This window comes from Phaseolus vulgaris, chromosome 11, assembly GCF_051622355.1.
Source record: "Phaseolus vulgaris cultivar YP4 chromosome 11, ASM5162235v1, whole genome shotgun sequence".
In the NCBI taxonomy this organism is placed as follows: Eukaryota; Viridiplantae; Streptophyta; class Magnoliopsida; order Fabales; family Fabaceae; genus Phaseolus; species Phaseolus vulgaris.
Window position 1 is genome coordinate 21,679,638 of NC_143508.1, and position 22,315 is coordinate 21,701,952.

Below are 22,315 nucleotides of genomic sequence, written 5' to 3' on the forward strand. Positions count from 1 at the left end.
GCTGAGGGACCCTCTGCACAGAATAAACGGTCAAGTCAGAAGGCCAGGTGGCAATGCACACGTGCCCATTAAAGGTTTCAGTGAAAGTTTGCTAAGGTACGCGCTAATTTAAGATTACGTATCAAATGTTTCAGGGGACATTTTTATACGCTTTCAATGCGCTTCAACGCGCTTGAACTGATGGATGTGTATAAAAAGGAACCTTGGGACATTTGAAAGGGGATCAGATTTTTAACCTAATACACACAGATACACAGAGCAAACCCTAGTTGTCTTCGCGGCGCACTTACAGTGAGCACAAGGCAATTAGGGCAACACCGTTCTAGTTACACAGTTTCAGTCATTCAGTACAGTTTCTTCGACCACCTCTCAAGGGTGTGTCCCCTATTGATGTTTCTCGCTAGCTGACTTGATCGTCAGAGTGCAAACGGCCGCGAGGGCGCCCCTTTGTTCACTTCTTTCAGGTACTCACAGACGGAGCAAGACGAAGGTGCCCTAGCTCGCAGGGACAAGCCACGCGCAAAGACGATCCCGGTCAACCGGCGGGAACAACTCTAAATATTTTTATACCTTATCCACAAGTTTTTTTCAGATAGGAAACCCTTACCACATGATAAGAAGGAGGCCTTAAACCTATATCATACTCTCCAACAACCTTTAGCATTTGTTTGAAAAAAAGGCTCCTTACAAGATTAAATGGAAATGCATTAATGTAAGTACTGTTAAAATTAGTGGCCTAAAAAAGAGGGGGTGAATTGTTTGCACAAGATTTTTGCAAAGTTTGGAAGTAGAGTGAAAAGTTCTAAAAAATCTACCAATTAATTTTCTAATCAACTGAATAAAATTTCTATTTCATAGTTCTTTATAGAAAATCAAGCAGTTGTGTTCTCGAAACAACATGTTTAAATTAGTAGAATATAAAACAATGTTAAAAAAAGTGTATAAGAGAAGAGATAGAGAGATTCACACAAAAAGGTTTATACTAGTTCACTCTTAACCAAGAGTTACATCCAGTCCTCAACTAACCACTGAGAATTCACTATGTAATCAAACCTAGAATTCACTATGTAATCAAACCTAGATTACTATGAAAACACACACCAAGAGTGATAATCTTGAATTCCTCAAGAAAACACACCACTCATTGGCAACACCATAATTTTCAGAAACCCTTTTCTGAAACTGCGTTACACAAAAACACACAGAACTACAATGTTCAAAGAGAAGAGAATAGAATACACATGGGCTTCACAAAGCTATAGTACATAAGTACACAAACACCCAATCCTATTCCACACACAAGTGATGATCCAAAGCTTTTGATCCTCTTGAAAAACATTTTTTAATAATCTATCTTTTGAGTTTTGAAAAGAATATCAAACAACATTTATATAGACTCAAGCAAGTGGTCAAAGCTGTTAGATCAAAAACCAAAAACAGTTGGAAGAATTTAAAACAATTTAAAAACCCATAACAAAAATTTGTTATAAAACAACAAGTTGTTTTTCAAAACAATCGCTTGAAATAATTTTTCTGTTAAGGTTTTCATAAAAACAACCAGTTGTTTTATTGAAATAACTGATTGTTTTTGTTTGACAACAAAGAAAAAATAAGCAAAGTTTTTCCAAAATCATTTTGAAAACCACTAAGTGTCAAACAACAGGTTGTTTCGATAATTCAACAGGTTGAAAAACTTGCCTTAGCCTCAATCCCTTGAGTAGCAGCTTTTTCAATTGATTGATTTGAAAAAAAAAACTGAATAAAAAATTCTCAGTTTTTAAAAAAAACATTTCTTTCGAAAGAGATAAAGATTCGAATTAGCTTGGATTATTTCAAAAAGTGAATTAACAAGTTAAAAACTACTAGACAACACACACACATCAGTAGGGTCTTCAAGCTTTCTACACAAATTTGGAGACATCAAAGCATCTTGTTCAACAAATACAATTGAAAATATCTTGAATTACATCTTTGTTCTTATAAGATACATTGATTGTCATTTTGTGGAGATCATTCTTTCCTTTTTCTACTTCTCTTTATAACTTCACCATAAGCCAAGTTCAACTCCTTTTTCTTTTTTTCCTTTATCTTCTAGCAACTTCAAAAATATTTCCTTCACCTCATCTTAAACATTACTACAAATAACATCTTTCTTTGTTCCAGCAAGATGATGCTTCATCCTTGCTATTCCACCCAACAAGTATGAGAACAAAATTTACAATTTACTTTTTAGTCTATTTGTAGTAAGACTTTCACAATACTTCCAAGTAATATCAAACTCTCTTTTTTATTTACTCATCTTTACAAATGAAGACAACAAAAAAACATATCCCTTGTTTGTTCTTTCTCCGCAAAAAAAAAAAGTACTTTCGTGCCTCTGGTGACTCCAACGCCTCCTATGACTACAACGTCTTCGACGACTATAATGACTCTCGCACCCCACTATCTTCAATCGTGACAAACATATGGGATCACAAGTTTCTCCCTTTTCTTCTCTACTCTTTTGTCTCATCTAAAGTTGAGGATTGTACTTCACATACACAAAGCATTTAATCTTTTGTAGTTTCAATCTATTTCTTTTCTTAGTATGCACTTGGTCAAATGTGATCCAATTCTTTTCACACCATGTTACACTACATGTGAGGTTCAAAATTTTCATGGCTACCTTTTGTAGCTCTTTACACTCTTCTCCATAACTCTCCCACCAACGAACTGTTAAAACAAAAATGTATTCAACTATAATGTAATTAAAATTTTATAAATCATATAAGAATGGTAATGAATAATTTAATTATCGGGTTGTTTCATATTTCTAGTATCTATTGTCATGTCCATTTGAAAAAGCCCTTTAACTCCCTTGAACTTCTCAAGTTGTTGATCAATTGCAACTCTTATTCTTGCATCCAAAACCATTTTTTGAAATGTTTCGTATAAACCAACCAATACCTCACTATCTGGATTGAATTTTTTTTCATGGTGATATCTAACACAATAAAAAATAAAAGCAAAGAATATAATTCTACTTAGTAGGAAAAATTTAGAAGTAATTTAGCTTATCAGGAATTGAGATGATACGTTGCTGCATAGAAAAGCCTATGTAGTTGTAAATTCCACTTAGTGTCAATAATTTTCCAAACTTTTTTATACCTTGTTTCTTGGTTTTGGAAATTTTCAGCAATTTTCTCTTTAGCTCTATCCATTGCTTCATAAATATATGGCATGGCTGATTTTGCATCACCATCTACAAACATCAACACTTTTACAAGAAGATTCACACATTTAAGGCAATATGTTATTGATCTCCAAAATCTACCATCACTTAACACTAGATTCATCATTTGATTGGCCTAATTTTTAGTAGCATGTGGACTACTAGTCCATTACTTTGAAGAAAACATTGATCTGAGAGAAATTTTTTTGTTGCTTAATACAATTTAATGTAAGATAAGAAGTAGCAAAATGTGTGACAACTTGTCTTGCCAATTCCCTTCCATTAAAGTGCTTTTTGTACAAATTAAGAACCCATGTGTGCCTATATATGTAAGTGGTGATTTTCTTTGTATTTCCAATGGTATTGTAAAATATAAAAAATATCCTCAAGAATTAGATCAAGATAATGAGCTGCATAAAGAGACCAAAATAATTTGGTTCTCTTTTGCATTAACATTCTTCCAGTTGACACAAGGTTAGAAACATCGTTTGTAACTACTTGGACATGTTCTTCTCCATTTTCATCCACTATATATCCAACAACTCAAACATTTTTTTCCATGTTTTATCACATCACTAGTGTCAATGGATTTCAAAAAAATAGTACCACTCGTGATATGACTTTATTTAGGAGACGCACACATTAATTTGTTGGTTTCACTTGGATTAAGAATTTGATTATCAAAATATGGTGATGACTCAATGAGGATTGCAATTGGACATGAACTTAACTGAGTGTTTAAGTGATTTTGAAAGTTCTCTTCAAAGAGTAAAGGAAAAAGACTTAAAGGAAAAATATACAAGCGGAAAAGAACTCAATCTAGAGTAGAATTAGCGAAAATGAAAGACATGGAATTAGAGGAGAATAAAAGAAGACTTAGATGGTTGAAGTTGTTCATAGAGATGGAGGAATGAAGGATCTCACGCCACTTGGAAGAGGAGAAGTCCAAGATAAGTAATGAAGAGAGTCACCACTTGAATCATCTTGCCAAAATAAGACTCGAAGAAAAATAAGCACTCAGAGATTCACTCAAGCAAAATTTCTTTACTCAAAATATGTTGTGATTTACAAGAACCAAGGGAACTTATTTATAGCATAAGGTGTCGTGAGATTAGTGAGTGGAGGGAAATTCAAAATAAGCATGCTTAAGTCCCTAATTAGGTGCCATTAAAAGAGGATCCAGGAGGGTCATGCTTTTCACATTTAAGAATGTGCTTAATGTGGGAAGTGTGAGTATGGGGCGACACATATGAGACCTTCTAGATGCTAGGGTTTCTTCCTCGTAGGGACCATAAACAAGCCTAGTTTTATGCTATTTAATCCCTCCTCTTAAAAAGATTAAAAGATTGTTTCGTAAAAACAACAGGTTGATTTTCTGCAATCATATTAAAAATAGTTTTCTAATTGGCTAAAAAAATTTCTAATTGATTAATTCTCCATTGTCTTTCACTCTACCGTCAAAGTTTGCGAAAATCTTCCATAAACAATTCACCCCCCCCCCCCCCCCCCCCTCCCCCCTTTTGTTTGAGGCTTATAATTCTAACAATTGGCATCAAGAGCTGAATTCTTGAAAGTTATTCAAGTTTCGATCCTAAATCTTTTTTAAAAAAATGGCTGAAAAATTACCCTTTGGGGAGGGTGCTTCTATATACATACCACCTTTGTTTTGTGGGTTGAACTATCAATTCTGGAAGGTTAGAATGAAAGTTTTTGTTGAAACAATTGATAGAGGAATCTCGGATGCTATCACAAATGGTCCTTTTATTACTATGCTTGAAAAAGATAAAGATTTTTCTGAAAAACCTTGGTCCCAATGGACTGAGTTTGAAAGTAAAAGAGCTCAATATGATTGCATTGCCAAGAACATCATCACTTATGCTTTGAATTCTAATGAATTTTTTAGGGTCTTAAATTGTGCATATGCAAAAGAGATATGGGACATCCTTGAGGTTACCCATGAAGGCATAATTGATGTGAAGAACAACAAGGACAAAAACCGGTCAGCAAATAAGTGTAATAGCAAGAATTTTAATGAATTTAATTCTACAAATTACACCTGTTTTGGATGTGAAAAATAGGGACATATCAAGGCTGAATGTCCAAGCAATATTAGCAAAGAGAAATGGGGTTACAAGAAGTATAAGAAGAAAGGCAAAGCAAGAATAGCATACAATGATGATTCATCTTCAATTTCTTCATCAAAGGATGATGAGGAAGCCAATCTTTGTTTCATGGCAAATGAAGAATTTGAATCAAGCAGTGTAAGTTCAAGCTCATCCAATAATGTTGAAAATTATAGTCAACTTCTTGAGGCCTTCAAAGAGACTCATGAAGAAGCTAGTAGGTTGGCCCTTTTGAACAACTGGTTGAAAGGTTTAAACAATTGGTTGGAAAATTGAGTCAAGACTTTGGAATAAGCGTTGAACCATTCAAAAACTGATTTTGAAACTTTGGAAAAAATTTATCAAAACTCTTCTTGCGAGTGTGTTGATTCTAGCTTCGTGAAAACTATGAATCTCTTCAAAAGAAAGTGCATTATCTTTTAAAAATTGTGGACAAGTTTTCCAAAGGCCAATCCAATCTTGAAACTGTTTTTGCTTCTCAAAACTGTGTTTTTGGCAAGGTTGGGTTTGTTAGAATGTATGGCCTTAAATGAGAGGGGGAATGAATTGTTTAAAGGGGGTTTTCGTAAAATTTTTAAGCTAGAATGAAATTCTTTGCAAGAAACCAGGTTAGGAATTCAGTTAGCCAAGAAACAAAGCTCAAAACAGTAAAGCACCAAAAAAACAATCAGTTGTTTCGTAGAAACAATCGGTTGTTTCTTAGAAACAAACGGTTGTTTATACCAGTAAAAATAACAACAACTAAATTTAAAGAGTTTAAGGAAGGGAGAGGTGCACAAACAGTTTATACTGGTTCACTCTTAAACCAAGAGCTACATCCAGTTTCCCAGAAACCACTAGGGAATCCACTAAGTAATCAAAACCAGATTACATACACACACCACCAAAGAAGTGACCTTGATCCCCTCAAGAAACACACTTCCTTTGGCTCAACACACACACCAAGAATGTTGATCTTGACAACCTTAAGAGCACACAACCCTTCTTGGCTTTACAACACCAGAATGTACAAAGTATTCAGAACGAATTACACTTGTTACAGAATGAACTGAAATATATACAGATGTAATCCTATTCCACTCTCTCTTGATAAACCAAAGCTCAAAAGTGAAAACTCAAATCTGTTTTTCTATCTTGTTAATCAATATTTGTTATAAAACTTGAACAAACTATTTAAAGCATTCAAAGAATGGTCAAAGCATTTAAAGCAAGAGTGTATTCGGTTATAAAATCATTTAAAGCTCACATAACTAACAAAATTGTTTCTGTTAGGATTTTCAAACAAACAATCGATTGAAAGTACGAATCAATCGGTTGTTTTGGTTTGACAGCAAGTCAACCAACCAAAACAATTTTCAAACTTTTTCAAAAACACCTAAGTATAAAACAATCGGTTGTTTCGACAAAACAACAGGTTGTTTTTCACTTAGTTTGAAAAACACTTTAAACTGAAAAGATTTGAAAACACCTAAGCTTTAAATTCAACAAAGAGTGGATCACAAAGATAAACTATCCCAGATCCTACTCTAAAACACAACAGCAACTTCAGCCTTCCATCAAACGCTAGGATTTGGATTCTTCAAAGCTTTGATCACACTTGATTCAACAATCTCCCCCTATTTGATGAAGACAAATCCCTTGTTGCTTATGTTGGACTTGTTTGAATCTGAAGCAGTTCCTGCAAAACAAAGTTTAAGCAATATACAACATCTATGGCAGCATGTTAGAGCAATACAAAAAGCTTGTGTTTTGCTTAACCAAAACAGTAGAAAAACCAGCAGCCAAAACCAACTAAAAACATCAGCACCAAAACAACAGAAACATTAATCACTTAAACAGATAGAGTTTGCAGAATTAAAGACAACACAGCATAAAATCTCCCCCTATTTGTCTTCACAAATAGACTAGAAGAAGAGATAAAAACATAAATTGTTCCAGATAAAACAGAATTTAAAAGAAATAGCACTTAAACTGGTACAGAGCAAAAACAATCGGTTGTTTCGAAAATTCAACCGGTTGGTTTTCTTCAGTCATCCTTGCCATATTGCAGCTCAAAGATCTGGCTCTGAACAGCTTCAATTTGTTCATCCAGGGTCATAAAGCGAGTGTCCATGCTCTGGAATCTGTTGTCAATGCTCTGGAAATTGGTTACACAAAGATCATGGAGATTTCTTTGATTTTCAGCAAAGCCATCAAGCCTATTCACCATGTATCTTTTAAAATAAGGCATAGAAGAAATCTCATCCCCTTGATGTTCTGCACTTGTTCCAACATCAAAGTTAGTTGCAGGTTGTTCTTCATTGTGGATATCCATATCAGCAGCTTGATCTTCTTCATCAAAATCAGCAGCTGCAGCACTTGATGAATCACCATATTTGCTCACCCATCTTCCATTTATCTTGGTGAATCCCATCTTGCTTAGAGAACCATTATTTATTTATTTTTTTGTTGATTTAACTAACTCAGAGGTCTCATTTTCAAGATTCACTTCAAAATAGAGCAAGAATTTAGAGATTAAAACAGCATAGGGATAGTGGTAGTCACTTAACCTCATGGATTTTTGCATATGTTCTTTGATGATATGAATCCAGTTGATCTTGATCTTCTTCATGATGCAGTAGATATAAACAAGATTTTCTTCTATTATAACAGAATGGTTACTCCCCCTTGGAGTTAGAAAGTAACAATAAGAGTCAACACCCTTTCATCTAACTTCAAGCCTCCAACAGAACAATTTCTCACTTGAGCTTGTTGATTCTTCAAACAGCTCTTGTAGTATTGGACTTTGTTGAAATCTTCCACAACACCAAGATTTCCTTTATTAATCCTTAGACCAGCATACTTTAATCCAGTTACTGCAGCCCACACATCATGGGTAATTTCCATGTCTACACCTTTCACATGAGAAACAAGGTTGTTTCCTTCAAACTTAAGGTTGGTGTAGAATACCCGAATCAAATCTGGGTATATGTTTCCCTTCATCTCCAAGAATCTTCTCGGCAACTGATCCTTGAGAAGCTTTCTCACATTGTCCAGCTTTTGGCTTTTCAGCCAATCAAAGGAGACAACTTTTGGGTTGTTGATCACCTTTGTGCTTGTCTCAAAGCGATATCTCTCAATGAGCTCATTATCCCCTGAAAACCAGCCCTCAAGCCTCCCTCCAGACCTTACAACCCTTATTTTTATCCTCTTTGATGTAGGTGGAGTGGACTCCATGATAGCAAAAAAAAGAGGCAAAGGCTCACACATAAAAAGAGCAAGAGATGTTGCAAGAGATGGCTCAATTGGTTGTTTTTGTAAAAGAGAACTGTTGTACCAGATTTTATAGCATAACAGAACCCTACAGTGATCAATTGGTATTAGTGGGTTTCAGTCTTCAAGAAGAAAAGACTGGACCAAGACCTGCACAGAAAACGTCAGAAAAGAGCAGAAAACCACATGGTCATCACATGTGATCTTTGACTAGTCATAAAGGCTCTTAAATTTTCAAGATATGGAATATATTCCTTTATGACATGTTGTAACTTCCTCCAAAACACAATCAGACTTTCAAGACAGATTTATTGACACAAGATCCTTTCATAATTGAGATTTGCAACAAACAGAAAGAACAGAGGCATTAATTCAATTCTTTCACGGTGCTGTCATAAAAGAAACAATCGGTTGTTTCGAGGAAACAATCGGTTGTTTCGAGGAAACAATCGATTGTTTTCTGCAGCAATAAAACAGAATTTGAAATTTTGAGCATAAGCAGAGAGATATTCAATATAGATGTAATTTATCATTTAACAAGAAGAAAATAAGCATGAATCAGCAATTAAAAGAATTAAAAGGAAGGTCTTATCCTTTTATGAAGTCCCTTCAATGAGTCATTTGTTTGTGATCAATAAGCTTCTTTTGACTTCTGGAAAGACTTGGACTGGTACATACCCTTAATTCAGTTCCAGTCTTAATCCTTTCCTTCCAAGAACCTGATCAGATGACTCAGAGCCTCATGTTCTTCTAGTTTCCCTGCATAAAAATGAATTCAAGCAACAAGGTTTGGTCCCCTTACAAATGTGGGTCCATTGGATTTATTTTTATCATTTGAAACCTCGCAACCTTTGGGAATCCATTTTATAAAGCCTTTGGGAACAAAATATTTCCTTATTTTGCATAATCTAACAGAATGGCCTCTTTTCATGCAATAAAAGCATGTAACAACCGGTTGTTTCGACTTAACAATCGGTTGTTTTAATGGCAGTTTTGAAAATTTCTTTGAAAAATGATCTTGCTTATTCTGTGGATTAAAACCTAATCCAGCTCTTCCAAAAACAATTTTGAGATGCCAAGACATTCTCAAAGTTAGATTTTCCCTTTGAAAGCTTATCCACAGTTCTAACAAGATAGTGTCTTTTCTTTTCAAGATTTTCACAATTTTCACAAACAAGAGAGTCACACACATGAGAAGAGTTTTTGCAATGTTTTTCAAGTTTTTCAAAATCAATTTTTGATTTTTCCAACTCTTCTTCAAGTGTCTTAACCCTCTTTTCAAGCCAGTTGTTAAGCCATTTCAAACGGTTGTTTGAGAGAACCAATCGGTTAGCTTCTTCATGAGTTTCTTGAAAAGCTTGAAGCAATTTACTATAATCAGCACTTAGGGAAGCACATGAACTTACATTGCTTGAGCTACATGACTCATCATCTCCTTCTACAATCAAGCATATGTTTGCTTTTTCATCTTCACTTGATGAGGAGCTTGATAAGGAGACTTCATTCTCATCCCAAGCAATATATGCTCTTCTTGATTTTCCCTTTTTCTCCTTGTAGCTTGATTTATTTTCATTGCTTTCTTTGTTTGGGAAATCAGCTTTAATATGCCCTTGTTCACCACAACCAAAGCAAGTATAATTGTTAGAATTGAAATCACTAGTTTTCTTGTTGTCATACCTTTCTTTGTTGGCTTCTTTGTTGCGATTTCTCTTCAAGAATCCACTAAACTTCTTGGGCAGTAAACTAAGGTTTTCTTCTTCACTTTCATCACTTGACTCTTGCTTGCTTTTGTGCTTGGCAGGTTTCAAGGCAATGCTTCTCACATGCTTGTCTTTACTTTCTTGAACATTGAGTCTATTAATTTTTAACTCATGTTCTCTAAGCTTACCAAACAATGAAGTCGTTGTCAAGGATGTCAAATCTTTTGATTCAGAAATTGTTGTCACCTTAGGTTGCCATGATCTATCAAGACACTTGAGGATCTTGATGTTTAGTTCTTCTTTATCAAAGGTTTTCCCAAGGCTCATAAGGTGGTTGATGATGTGGGTGATCCTCTTTTGTACTTCAGTGATTGACTCACCCTTAAGCATTTTAAACATTTCATATTCCTGAATTAGAGTATGTTTTCTAGCTCTCTTCACATCATTGGTTCTTTCATGAGTCACCTCTAAAGTGTCCCACATCTCCTTGACCGATGAGCATTTAGAAATCCTGAAAAATTCATCTGAATTCAAGGCAGATGTTATGATGTTCTTAGCAATACAATCAAATTTGGCCTTCTTGTTTTCAGAATCAGTCCATTGAGACCAAAGTTTTGCAATGAAAGATCCATCTTTTTCAAATTTTGGAATAAAAGGGTCATTTTCAATTGCATCCCAAATTCCCTTGTCAAGAGATTCAACAAAGATTTTCATTCTAACTTTCCATAATTTATAATTCAAACCACATAATAGAGGTGGTATGTTGATTAAAGCACCCTCTCCAAAAGGTAGTTTTTCAGCCATTGAAAAAAGATTTTAGGATCAAACTTGAGTATTTTTCAAGTACCAAGCTCTGATACCAATTGTTAGAATGTATGGCCTTAAACGAGAGGGGGTGAATTGTTTAAAGGGGGTATTCGTAAACCTTTTAAGCTAGAATGAAGTTCTATGCAAGAAACCAAGTTAGGAATTCAGTTAGCCAAAAAACAAAGCTTAAAACAGTAAAGCACCAGAAAAACAATCGGTTGTTTCGTAGAAACAATCAGTTGTTTATACCAGTAAAAATAACAACAACTGAATTTAAAAAGTTTAAGGAAGAAAGAGGGCAGGGATTAACAAAGAAAACCAAACCACCATATCTAGGTTTTTAAGTGGTCTCAAACTTGAGATAAAAAACAAAGTTGAACTTTTGCCTTATAGAGATTTAAATGACTTGATTCAACTTAGCATTAAAGTTGAAAAACAAATTTTGAGAAAACAATCAAGTCAAAAACAAAGTTCATACTTTGTATCTTATGAAAGGGATGAGTTCCAAAGAGGGGCAGAACAAATAAAAGAAACATCTTTAGAACTTTCCCAAAACCTATCCGAGCATATCTCACACACTCACACTAGAATAATTCAATGTTTAGAACATCTTGGTAAGATTCAATTAAACAAAGATTCAGAAAACAGTTTTTGTATTTTAATCGGTTAAAAAAACGATATAACCGGTTATTTATGTTACAGATACAAAAGCAGTTTGTAAAGCAGGAATATTAACCGGTTGAAAATACGAAATAACCTGTTGTTTATGATAGCATATCAAACAGTTATTAAGAGAAGAGATAGAGAGATTCACACAAATATATTATACTAGTTCACTCAATCCCAGAGCTACATCCATTCCTCAATCACACCACTGAGTATTTCACTATGTAATCAATCACAGATTACAACAATACACACCACAAAGAGGTGACTTTGAATCCCACAAAGCCTACTCACCCCCTTTGCACCAACACACACCTCAAGCCAGAATCACACTGACTTTACAGGATTTTACAACAACGTTTACAGAATGTAATTTGAACAATTACAAGAAACTAAGAAAAGGGTAGAAAACACCTGGATTACAAAAGACCAGAAACCCTATGATCAGTTCTTGAAAACACAACAAAGATCAAAGGCAATCTTACTAAACTTGGAAAACTTCTTTTCACAAACAGTTGGTAATCTCTTAAATCAGAGTATAAAACTTCTCTCTTTTTCATCATTCAAACATTTGAAGGAATGCTATATTTATAACCTTTGGAAAGCTATCGTTAAAGACAGATTTGAACAACTGAATTAGTTAAAACAGGTTTTCAAAATACTGTCATGAAAACTCACATTTAATCGGTTAAAACTACAATTTAACCGGTTAAATGGTTTTGACAGTTATACAACTGATTCAAAAAACAGTTTCAAAAACTCCTTTGCCAGCTAAGTGACAAACAACCGATTGTCTCGAAACTTTAATCGGTTGTTTTTTTCCTTTGCATGGAAAAACACTTAGATCTTTAAAACAGATTAAAATAGGCTTTGTGTAGGAATCAAGATTGATCTTACATAAATTCTAAACACTCTAAACTACACCCAAACCAAAAGCAGCAAGGCTTCAAGCTTCATCTTGAATTTGATACATCAAAGCTCCTATCTTCAACACCTACAAATAGACTAAAAAGTAAATTGTAAATTTTTGTCTCATACTTGTTGGGGTGGAATAGCAAGGATGAAGCATCATCTTGCTGGAACAAAGAAATATGTTATTCCTTGTAGTAGTGTTCAAGATGATGTAAAGACTATTTTTGAAGTTGCGAGAAGATAAAGGAAAAAAAAAGAAAAAGGAGTTGTACTTGGATTGGTGAAGTTACAAAGAGTAATAGCAAAAGGAAAGAATGATCTCCAAAAAAATGACAATCAATTCATCTTATAAGAACAAAGATGTAATTCAAGATATTTGCAATTGTATTTACAGTAATGCATTGACATTTAATCTTGTAAAGAGCCATCTTTTCAACCAAATGCTAAAGGTTGTTGGAGAGTATGGGAAAGGTTTAAGGTCTCTTTCTTATCATGTGGTAAGGATTTCCTATATGAAAAAAGTTATGGATAAGGTATAAAAATATCTAGAGCAATATAGGAGTGATTGAGAGAAATGGAGATGCACAGTGTGTGATGGTTGGAAGGATGAGAAAGAAAGATCACTCACTAACTTTTTTGTTAAGAGTCCAAGTGGTACTATTTTTTTAAAATCCATTGACACTAGTGATCTGTTCAAAGATGACAAAAAATGTATGAGTTGTTGGATAGCATAGTTGATGAAATTGGGGAGGAGCATGTTGTCCAATTAGTTATAAATGTTGCTTCTAAAAACTTGTGGTAGCTGGAAGAATGTTAATGAAAAAGATAACCAAATTATTTTGGTCTCCTTGTGCAACTCATTGTCTTGATCTAATTCTTGAGGATATTGGAAAGTTTCTAGTATTTTACAACATTAGAATGCAAAAAAAATTATCACTTACATATATAGGCATACATGGGTTCTTAATTTATATGAAACATTTCAAATAATTGTTTTGGATGCAAGAACAAGAGTTGAAACTGATCAACAACTTGAGAAGTTCAAGGGAGCTAATGAGCTTTTTAGAATGGACATGACAATAAATACTAGAAATATGAAAGAACTTGATAATTAAATTACTCATTACCATTCTTATATGATTTGTAAACTTTTAACTACATTATAGTTTATATACATTTTAAGTTCTTTGGTGAAAAGAGTTATGGAGGAGAAGGTAAAAACTTACAAAAGTTAGTCATGAAAATTTTGAACCTCACATGTAGTATATTTTTTTTCCTAAACCCTTTTTTTTTCCTAAACCCTAAACCTCACATGTAGTGTAACGTGGTGTGAAAGGAACTAGAACACATTTGACCAAGTACGTACTAAGAAAAGTAATAGATTAAAAATACAAAAGATTAAATACTCTTGTGTATATGAAGCACAACTTTCAACTTAAGATGAGACAAAAGAGTAGAAAAGAAAACTTATGATCCCATATATTTGGGAGATATTGACTTGGATGATGAATAGATCACTAAAAAAGACAATTCTTGATTGCCAATTTGATGTGAATGCAATAACAAGAATACATGATTCTTTGACATTCTTAGGAGCAACTTGAGTTGGTCATGAAATAGCACTTTACTTAGAATTGGATCAATGTTCTAATTCAAGAACTCACCAAGACTTTGCACCAAACCAAAGCTCATATGGAAGTCCATATATTGTCAAATGGAATCAACAACAAAGAATGAAGAATAGAATTAAAACAACCGAACAGAATTGAAAGGAAAAGCTACTGCACCGAACAGAAATGAAAGCAAAGCTGGAAAACACAAATACAATCGGTGGAAACGATGAAGAACACTAAAACAAACCAAAATTACCGATTGAAATTGAAAAACAAGATGAAGGAAGATGACTTATGTGATTGAAGCAAGGATTGGGAATGGACACGCCACTTGGATGATGAATGTTCCAAGATAAGTGCAGATTTGCCGCCACTTGAATGCTCCCAATGCATCACAAGATAAGACAAGGAAAAGGAGAACTAGTCTCACAATCACTCACAAATGGAGCATAGTAACTTTACTCTATTTTTCCAATCTCAATTGTGAAGGACCTAAGCCCTCCTTTTATAGGAGCAAGGGCTGGTCATTTACATAACTTATTCCCTAAGCTACCCAAAAAGCTCCTAAGATCACACCCCCTTTACTAAGCTCACTCCCCAAGCTTCTAGAATTTTCTAAACTAAAGCCTAAAGATGCTTTTACAAAAGAGGTGTCTAATGTTTCCCTCTAAGCACCTTTCTAAACACTATTCTATATTATTTACAATTTAAAAGAAACTATAAAGAGAGATATTTAATTGAAGCCCATTCTTGAAAGCTTGTAGACTTCTTTGGCGTTAGGCTTGATCCTCTCTTTATTTTATGTCTTCTTTTAATTTTGAGAAGAACTTCAAATGTGAAGGTGAATGACCTCTTCCTTCATTAATAAAAGCCTCCTTTATTTGATTCTCATCACAATTCCTCTTAGATGGATGTATATGAATGTTTTTGTTGTTAAAAGGGAGGTCCAAGAAAAAAAAAAAAAAAGATAATTATTTTTATTTAAAATTTAAAAGTTTAAAAAAACTATAACTAATTTTATCCAAGTCCTAGAAATTTAAATGCCAAAACCAATACAAATAGAAAATTTATAGTAGAAGATGAAGAAGAAATTGAAGAAGAAGAATTTTCAATCGAAGATGAAAATTCATAGTAGAAATGAAGAAGAAATTAAAGACATTCAGGAGTTTTGATAGAAGATGACTTGAGAGTGGTGTAGATGTTGGAGAGGAAGAGAATGAAATATTAATGATTAGGATATAATATTTTTTTTAATTGTTTAGTATGTCCAAGCAACAACCCGCAGTAATTCCGTAGTAGCAACAACCCGCAGTAATTCCGTAGGAGCAACAATGCCAACACAATTTTTTACCCTTAAAATATAGCCATGATTATTGTTGAGGTTATGTTACCGAAATTGTGTGGTGTATATATAGAGAGGAATATATAACACTCAAAATGAAATGAGATTATTTTGTTTATTAATTACATATTTACATATCTTATATATTTAATTATGTTAAATTTTTTAATAATTATGAATTTTCCGATTCTCTAAACAATTCACGATTAAAATATCAACACCCCAAACACTACTAGTATGTCGATTAAGTACCATGATCTCATATAACTCTCATATATTGCATCCAAAAGCAAAAAATAAAGAGGTGACACTACTGCATAATCATAGTTCCCACATAACTCGAAACTTTAAAAAATGTACACAACCCCTGCGAAGGCTGGCTCTCATTTTATTTTTACTTCATTTATCTTAGTGATGAGATACGACTACGCATAACACAAGGCCTCCTTTTCAAACTTTGTAGATTCTCAGAGTTCATACGCTGGAAATTTAGACAGGGAAGGATCGATCATATCCAAGAAAAGATAAGCCATGCCTCCTAGCCCTTCAAACAATGAATATGGTCTATCACCTCCATGCATTTCACCTCCAGATATCAGCTTATGAGCTCTGTCAAGCAAAAAGCAAGCAAAAGCCTTGGCTCTGTATAGATGCTTCACATTCCCTGTAAGTTGGTACAGTGACAGAAACACATACGCATTCCCACTTATACCATGGCATATCCCAACTTTCTTAAGCAGACCACGATTCCAAACCACCTCTCCTGCTTCCATAGCTGCATCCAAGAATTCTTTATCTCCAAAAACCTGTGGATTTATTTTTCAAAAAGAAAAAATGGAACCAAGTGGTCCATGATAACGAAGAACATTTAACAAACAAAATTCAGTTTGTGAAAACTATATCTATATGATACACAAAAGTCATACATTCAGTGTTCTTATATTGGAAAATGATTCCTAATCCATGCCTATGACAATGCTCGACATGAAAAATAGAAGGCACTGATGATGATAGCATAGACCTTCTACAGTGCTTCCATCTTACGGAAGCAAGAGGCAGAATTGATCAAGAAAAAACATATAATCAAAGCATTAAAAGTATCTCTCTGAAGGATTAAAATCACTTAATGGAAAGGAAACGCAATGGAGATTTTAATCCCACGAAGCCATGGATAAATATATAAGTTTTGCAACTCCCTAAACGATCATAAAGTTCTCATTTGAGAAAACATATGTTAACAAGTGAGTTAAAGTTATCTATCTATAACCTTAGCTGCTTTGACAAGTGTAAGGGCTATCCCTGGAGCTCCATGACACCAATGCACAAGAACGTCGCTCTTCCTATCATCTTCACTAGCGGGATAGTTTCCACTGGAAAAGCGATTGCTTATCATGTATTTGAGAGTTCCCTTAACATCCTCAAGCTCATCTGGCTTCAACTCCATTTCCATCAGCACATGCATAATCCCTGCCAATCCATGCGCAGCACCCCAATACTTCTCCCCGTACCATTCAAACATCAATGGGCATCTCCCCTTCCTACCCAACCTCCTTCCACTTTTAATGACTTCATCAACAACCATAGCCTGAAAGTTTTTTGAAAAAATAACAACCCCATTTTACTTATTGAGTCCTCTCCCCAATTCAGCACACAACAGTGTAAAACATGACAAGAATAGTTGGGACCAAACCCACTGTATAACTGGAAGGAACCGTCCCCTGACCAAGGTGCTTGTTTAGGAACAAACAAGCCCACAGAAAACCAACTCTCCCATATAACAACTCGTCAGGAAGATCTTTTGACAGCTTAATCTGCACCCCAAAAGGTTGTTAATTCTTATTACTGCATTCATCACATTTATTTGATCTCAAACAGTTAATAGATCACTACAATAATAACTTCAAAACAAATAAATTAAATAAGTGTAACAGAACCATTTTCGATGGCAGAGTTCTAGCCTCAAGCCTAATAGAAGCATTATGGACGATAAACCTGCTCAAGCCTAATAGAACCATAATGAACGGCCGCGAATGTTTAAATTCAAAAAGATGTAGAACTGATTTTGAGTTCAAACAATTGTCAACCACTCTCACATTAATTTCATTCAAAATCAGTTGAAAAACAATTATGGATCACTTGCACATTAGATAAAAATATTCACACCGAATTTGAAGTTGCTTTTAGAAGAAAAAACAAAATGAAATCCTAACTTAAACCACTTCACTTCAAAATCAATTTCATTCGTAATCAAACTATACAAACGCTAATTCAAACACATACTTAGACAATAATGAAAAGATCACCTTTTCGAACTGAGCCATGTAGTACCTCAAGGACTCATCATCCCCGGCGTGTTTTGCAGCCACGGCCCCGAGAGAGCACACGCCAGCACGACCACAAATGAAGGTCACATCCCTGTCACCCATTCATTCAAAGCGCGAACCATCACACTTAAACATGAAAGTAAAATTGAAACAGAGAGAACCTGGAACGAACGGAAGCGGCATCGCAAGCCTTCACAATCTGAGAGCAAAGAGAAAGATCGTTCCCGTTGCGTGTCACTTCGTAAGACTTCAAGAGCAGAAAAGCCGTGCCCAGAACGCCGCAGTAGAGAGAAAAGTCACCATCTTTTCGCCAAGACACCCCCCACGTTTCTATCACTATCTGACACCAAACCACCGACGTGTCAGAGCGGAGAAGAGTGTGTCAAAAACAAGAAAGAGAAGAAAATGAGGGTAGGATTCGTTGGGTACGGTTTCTTTGAGGTCTAGAGCGGCGCGTTTGAGACGCTCCGAGAGTGGCGCGTGGGGCATGGCCAGGAGCTTCGGGAGTGAGTCCCCTACTGTGAGGGCTTCTTCTTGTTCCTGTGGAGTAGACGGCGTCGCTTCGGGTACGAATTCGGGCATCGGGTTCTGAAAGAACCGAACCGCCATGGCTTCAGGTCTGAAGAGAAGATTCTAGAAAGCTCCAAATAGAAGAAAAAAATGAACGGAAGCAGGTGAAGAGAAGTAGGTGCTGATGCTTATTTTTAGCAAGCGGCACCGTTTCGGTGTTTGTCGTGTCTGGCTATTACGCTTACACCTCGTCTCTATCTGTGCGTGGCATGCACTGAATGTTTATTGGATAAAAAATAAATTAAAATTATTCTTTCTCTTGTAATGAAGAACTTTTCATTCTTAAGATGGATTATTTTGTCAAAGATTTGGAGTATTTAATGCAATTTTTCTTCTATAATCTTGTTTTGATAGGAAGCGGAACTTGATTAAAATATTAATCCAGAAAACTTTTTCCCTTTTTAGAATGCATAGAAGAAGTGGAACTAGTTGAATTGAAACTGCTGAAGTTTCTTGTCCTGAGAGCAGTGACTTCAAATCAAAATCAAAATATGCTCAAGCTACTAAAATAAATCAGAAGAGGGAAGAGAAAATGAGTTGTTCATTTGAATTCTTACACAAGACATTACTTTTCAAGTAATTACATGTTCCCTAATGACTGAACTTTTGATCAATGGAATCTTTAGGATAGGGATCATATAGGTTGTTACCCTTTGCGCAACTTTTTTCCTTTTTATCATTTTCACCACAGGCTTGAACAAGGGTTTGATCATGAATCATGAGCAAATATATATATATACAATTAAGCTTGTGCTCTTTGACAGGTGATTTCACTAATCATGGTTTACAATTACAGCTTATAAAGTTAAAAATTCAAGCCTCCCCAAAACTTATCCTATCTAGACTTGTGAATCTACTCATCCTGAAACTGTTTTCCTTCAAATGTCTGTCCTAACATCCACTTTGCTGGTGCTACATTGTAAGATGTGAGTGTTTTTCCACCACTGATTGTTACCTCAAAGGACAAAGGCTGATTCTGAAAGTTGACATTGCAGTGCCAGTTTTGTCCCCAGTTCCTTGCCATTGGTATCCATCCTGTTCTAGACCCCTTCACTTTCACAGCAATCACTTCACCATCCACACCAACATTGGAAATCAGCACTTGATAGAAGTGAGAACCCCCACTCATTGTGAATCTCACGCCACCACTTCTTTCACACTTTACTCTACAACAAACTTAAATATTAACATAGACTCAAATGTGCTTTAAGTCTCTTCACTTTTAACCAAATATTTTGGTCTTATATGTTACATGCTAAATTTCGTTCTTTTAACAGTTACCAAAACAGTTGGGGTGAAGGATAAAATTCTCAAAATATCAGAAATACAAAAAAAAATCATGTTTTTAAGGTCAAGACCAATTTTGACTGAAAATAGAACTCCTAAAACAGATTTTACCCTAAATGTAATGAATCTTTACCATTGAAACTTTTATTTTGGTTACCTTCTATACTGAACCGGCACTATATCAGCTTTATTCTTGGCAATTTCAGAAAATGCAGTCTTTGACATCTCAAAATGTTCTCTTGGAAAATTGCACCAGCCACCATAATCAACTGAAAGCCCATAATTTGGAGCACAGAAATCTGTAACAGTAACAACTACAGAAGGGCTTCCCATCACACACCACAAGATGTGGTCAACACATCTAATCTCATAGCAGGCACCACATGTGCTCCCTCTGTTGAACAACATGGTGCTTAAGCCAGCACTGTGTTTCCCATAACTTTCCTTGTGGAGATCTCCATAACCACAAGCTCCTTCTGCAACACACAGTACAACCACATTGTCAAAAACATGATGTTGTTTTCATCCTGAGACTATCTAAGAAGAACCAAGGAGACAGAGAAGTAGTACCGGTGACAAGAGACCCCTCTGAGTCTTTGGCATACGTTGCAGTGGCTTTCTTCCACTCTTGGTTACTGTAAGCAACAATCCTGCATGAGTGTAGTAAAATCAAGTAGAGAAGTATAGACTGAAGAGCACCCATCTGAGAAAATAGAGCTTAGAAACTGATTAATACTTTAAATTGAAATTCTTTTAAGTGTATTATGTTTTTGTCGTATGTGGGGCTAAGAAAGGACTGAACAAACAGGAAAAGGAGGTTCTTTTCTAATGCAAAATGATGATTATCAGATCTCCTTGCTAAAGATGGAGATATAGCTTGGGTAAAAGTTCAAAATGTTTTTTTCTTTAAATTGAAAGGCACCCTTTTAAATTTCAAAATATGAATGAAGGGTAATGAATTTAATATTTTTGAAATAAAAATAGTTGAAAAAAGTTACTTTCACACTGAAAAAACAAAAACGACACTCATTTGAGAACCTTTTATAATAATATAATAATAATTTAAATTAATAAATAAAATTAAAATATTAATTTATGAAATTGTTAAATGAATGTGTTTTACTGTGTGGGGTGTTAAAGTTCAGCGCCCAAAATAGTTTTGAACTCTTCTAAGGGATCTAAACATAGACAACTAGATTTTTGGTTAAATGACAAGAAGTTGAAAATATTTTTCTTTTCTAGCCAGAAAAATAAATTATTTCTTTTTATTTTAACATATTGAAATTCAAAAGTAGTATTACAGCCTTTTAACTTTTACTTAAGGTTTTCTCATACTTAGTGTAACTTTTATACAACCAAATTCATGATATATGTATGAATAAATTTTACAGTTGAACCCAACTGAAAGTAATAAAAAAGTTGAGTCTTCCCAACTGAAAATCAAACATAGCCCTAAGCATTGACAAATTTGAGTAAAGATCATTAGTTTCCAAATGATGGGGACATGAAATAAGCCGAGAAATATGGTAATTTGTTGCTCATTCCAAGGATCTTTTTTTCTTTTGTTTGCTTTCGTGCTTTTCTCTTGTCTATTCTTTTTAGGCAGGAAATGGAGTTAGAGTCCAAAAGAGGGGGTTGGAACCTGCAACATGGATGTAGCTCATTCATATAGAAGAGTTTAAGGGTTTGTGTTGATGGCAGACACAAAACACAAAAGCTCTTCTACTACTCTTCATTGTGGAACCTTGACTGCTAAAGGGTGCTTCATTAATCATTTTGTTTCTGGGACAATGCAGTGTTTTAAGGATTAGGTTAGTTGATTCCAGCTTTATTCTCTTTTTGTCTGTAACATCTTTTTATGATATGAAAATATATAATATAATATGATGGATTGATAGAATAATTGTTCGTTAATTATGAGAAGATAGATTTGTATAAAAATTAAATCCTCGGTAAATCTTTTAGCTTCTAGAAAAGACATGTTGATCTGTAATCACTTTAATAGCGCATTTTGTTCGAAACTTGTTCTATTTTTATCAATTTAAATAAATAAAAACATTTTAAATGAATTGGTCTTTATTCAAAGAATGAACTAGCTTTTATAGAATCGATTTTAAGAAAAGTGATTTTATTTTTCTTAGAAACTTTATGTACGGTCGGTCCTGGACGATCCCGAAGATTGCACATTAAATAAATAAATAAACATGATAATACGTGGCAAGTAAGCGGTTGTAACTATCGTTGAATGAGTCAGAGACACTTCGTGAAACACTCCATTAATATCAGGGAACCACCACACACGACCCAAAGACCACTATGCATGTCTTTAGCAATCGGTTACATGGCCCACACGAACCAAGGTCCAAGTCAACCTACAAAAGGAACTTCTGAAAGGGGGAAAGGTATGTTTTTTATAGATCAGAGAGACTTAACTAAACACTAGCACTGACTTGAGCGTCGGAGTGCAATCGCAGGTACCCCTACCGACCGGACGAACGCACGTGAGAA

General features: G+C 34.7%; 2 protein-coding genes and 1 pseudogene across 7 annotated transcripts; all 3 read right to left on the minus strand.

Moving 5' to 3' along the window:
- Positions 1-1,124: 1,124 nt before the first annotated feature.
- LOC150023111 (uncharacterized) lies at positions 1,125-3,398 on the minus strand (annotated as a pseudogene).
- Positions 3,399-15,885: 12,487 nt separating this feature from the next.
- Positions 15,886-18,809, minus strand: GCL2 (GCR2-like 2). Of its 5 annotated transcripts, none has more exons than XM_068618740.2 (6): positions 18,380-18,809; positions 18,112-18,290; positions 17,930-18,041; positions 17,321-17,437; positions 16,894-17,211; positions 15,886-16,432 (listed from the first exon to the last, which is right to left on the minus strand). In XM_068618740.2, exons 1-6 carry the CDS (start codon positions 18,557-18,559, stop codon positions 16,094-16,096), a joined length of 1,245 nt encoding a protein of 414 aa, XP_068474841.1. In that variant the 5' UTR covers positions 18,560-18,809; the 3' UTR covers positions 15,886-16,093. The 5 variants fall into 5 exon arrangements, with proteins under 5 accessions (XP_068474841.1, XP_090153219.1, XP_090153220.1 ...); XM_090297093.1 differs by having other exon boundaries at positions 18,112-18,286; positions 18,380-18,626; XM_090297094.1 differs by having other exon boundaries at positions 17,317-17,437; positions 18,380-18,626.
- Positions 18,810-19,224: 415 nt separating this feature from the next.
- On the minus strand, positions 19,225-20,606 carry EXPA20 (expansin A20). Of its 2 annotated transcripts, none has more exons than XM_090297096.1 (3): positions 20,378-20,606; positions 19,965-20,283; positions 19,225-19,679 (listed from the first exon to the last, which is right to left on the minus strand). In XM_090297096.1, the coding sequence occupies exons 1-3, from the start codon at positions 20,508-20,510 to the stop codon at positions 19,658-19,660; spliced, it is 474 nt and encodes a 157-aa protein (XP_090153222.1). In that variant the 5' UTR covers positions 20,511-20,606; the 3' UTR covers positions 19,225-19,657. The 2 variants fall into 2 exon arrangements, with proteins under 2 accessions (XP_090153222.1, XP_068474893.2); XM_068618792.2 differs by having other exon boundaries at positions 19,225-19,686; positions 20,378-20,588.
- Positions 20,607-22,315: the final 1,709 nt, after the last annotated feature.

Bases quoted from the DNA above. Each gene is read 5' to 3' on its own strand.
- GCL2 (XM_068618740.2), bottom strand. From the start codon at position 18,559: ATGGCGGTTCGGTTCTTTCAGAACCCGATGCCCGAATTCGTACCCGAA. The intron at 18,291-18,379 runs GTACCCAACGAA...GTTTGGTGTCAG, and splicing joins CTCTAGACCTCAAAGAAACC to ATAGTGATAGAAACGTGGGG. The intron at 17,438-17,929 runs GTGATCTTTTCA...TTTGGGGTGCAG, and splicing joins ACATGGCTCAGTTCGAAAAG to ATTAAGCTGTCAAAAGATCT.
- EXPA20 (XM_068618792.2), bottom strand. From the start codon at position 20,510: ATGGGTGCTCTTCAGTCTATACTTCTCTACTTGATTTTACTACACTCA. The intron at 20,284-20,377 runs GTACTACTTCTC...TGTGTGTTGCAG, and splicing joins AGAGGGGTCTCTTGTCACCG to AAGGAGCTTGTGGTTATGGA. The intron at 19,687-19,964 runs GTAACCAAAATA...AGTTTGTTGTAG, and splicing joins GTGCCGGTTCAGTATAGAAG to AGTAAAGTGTGAAAGAAGTG.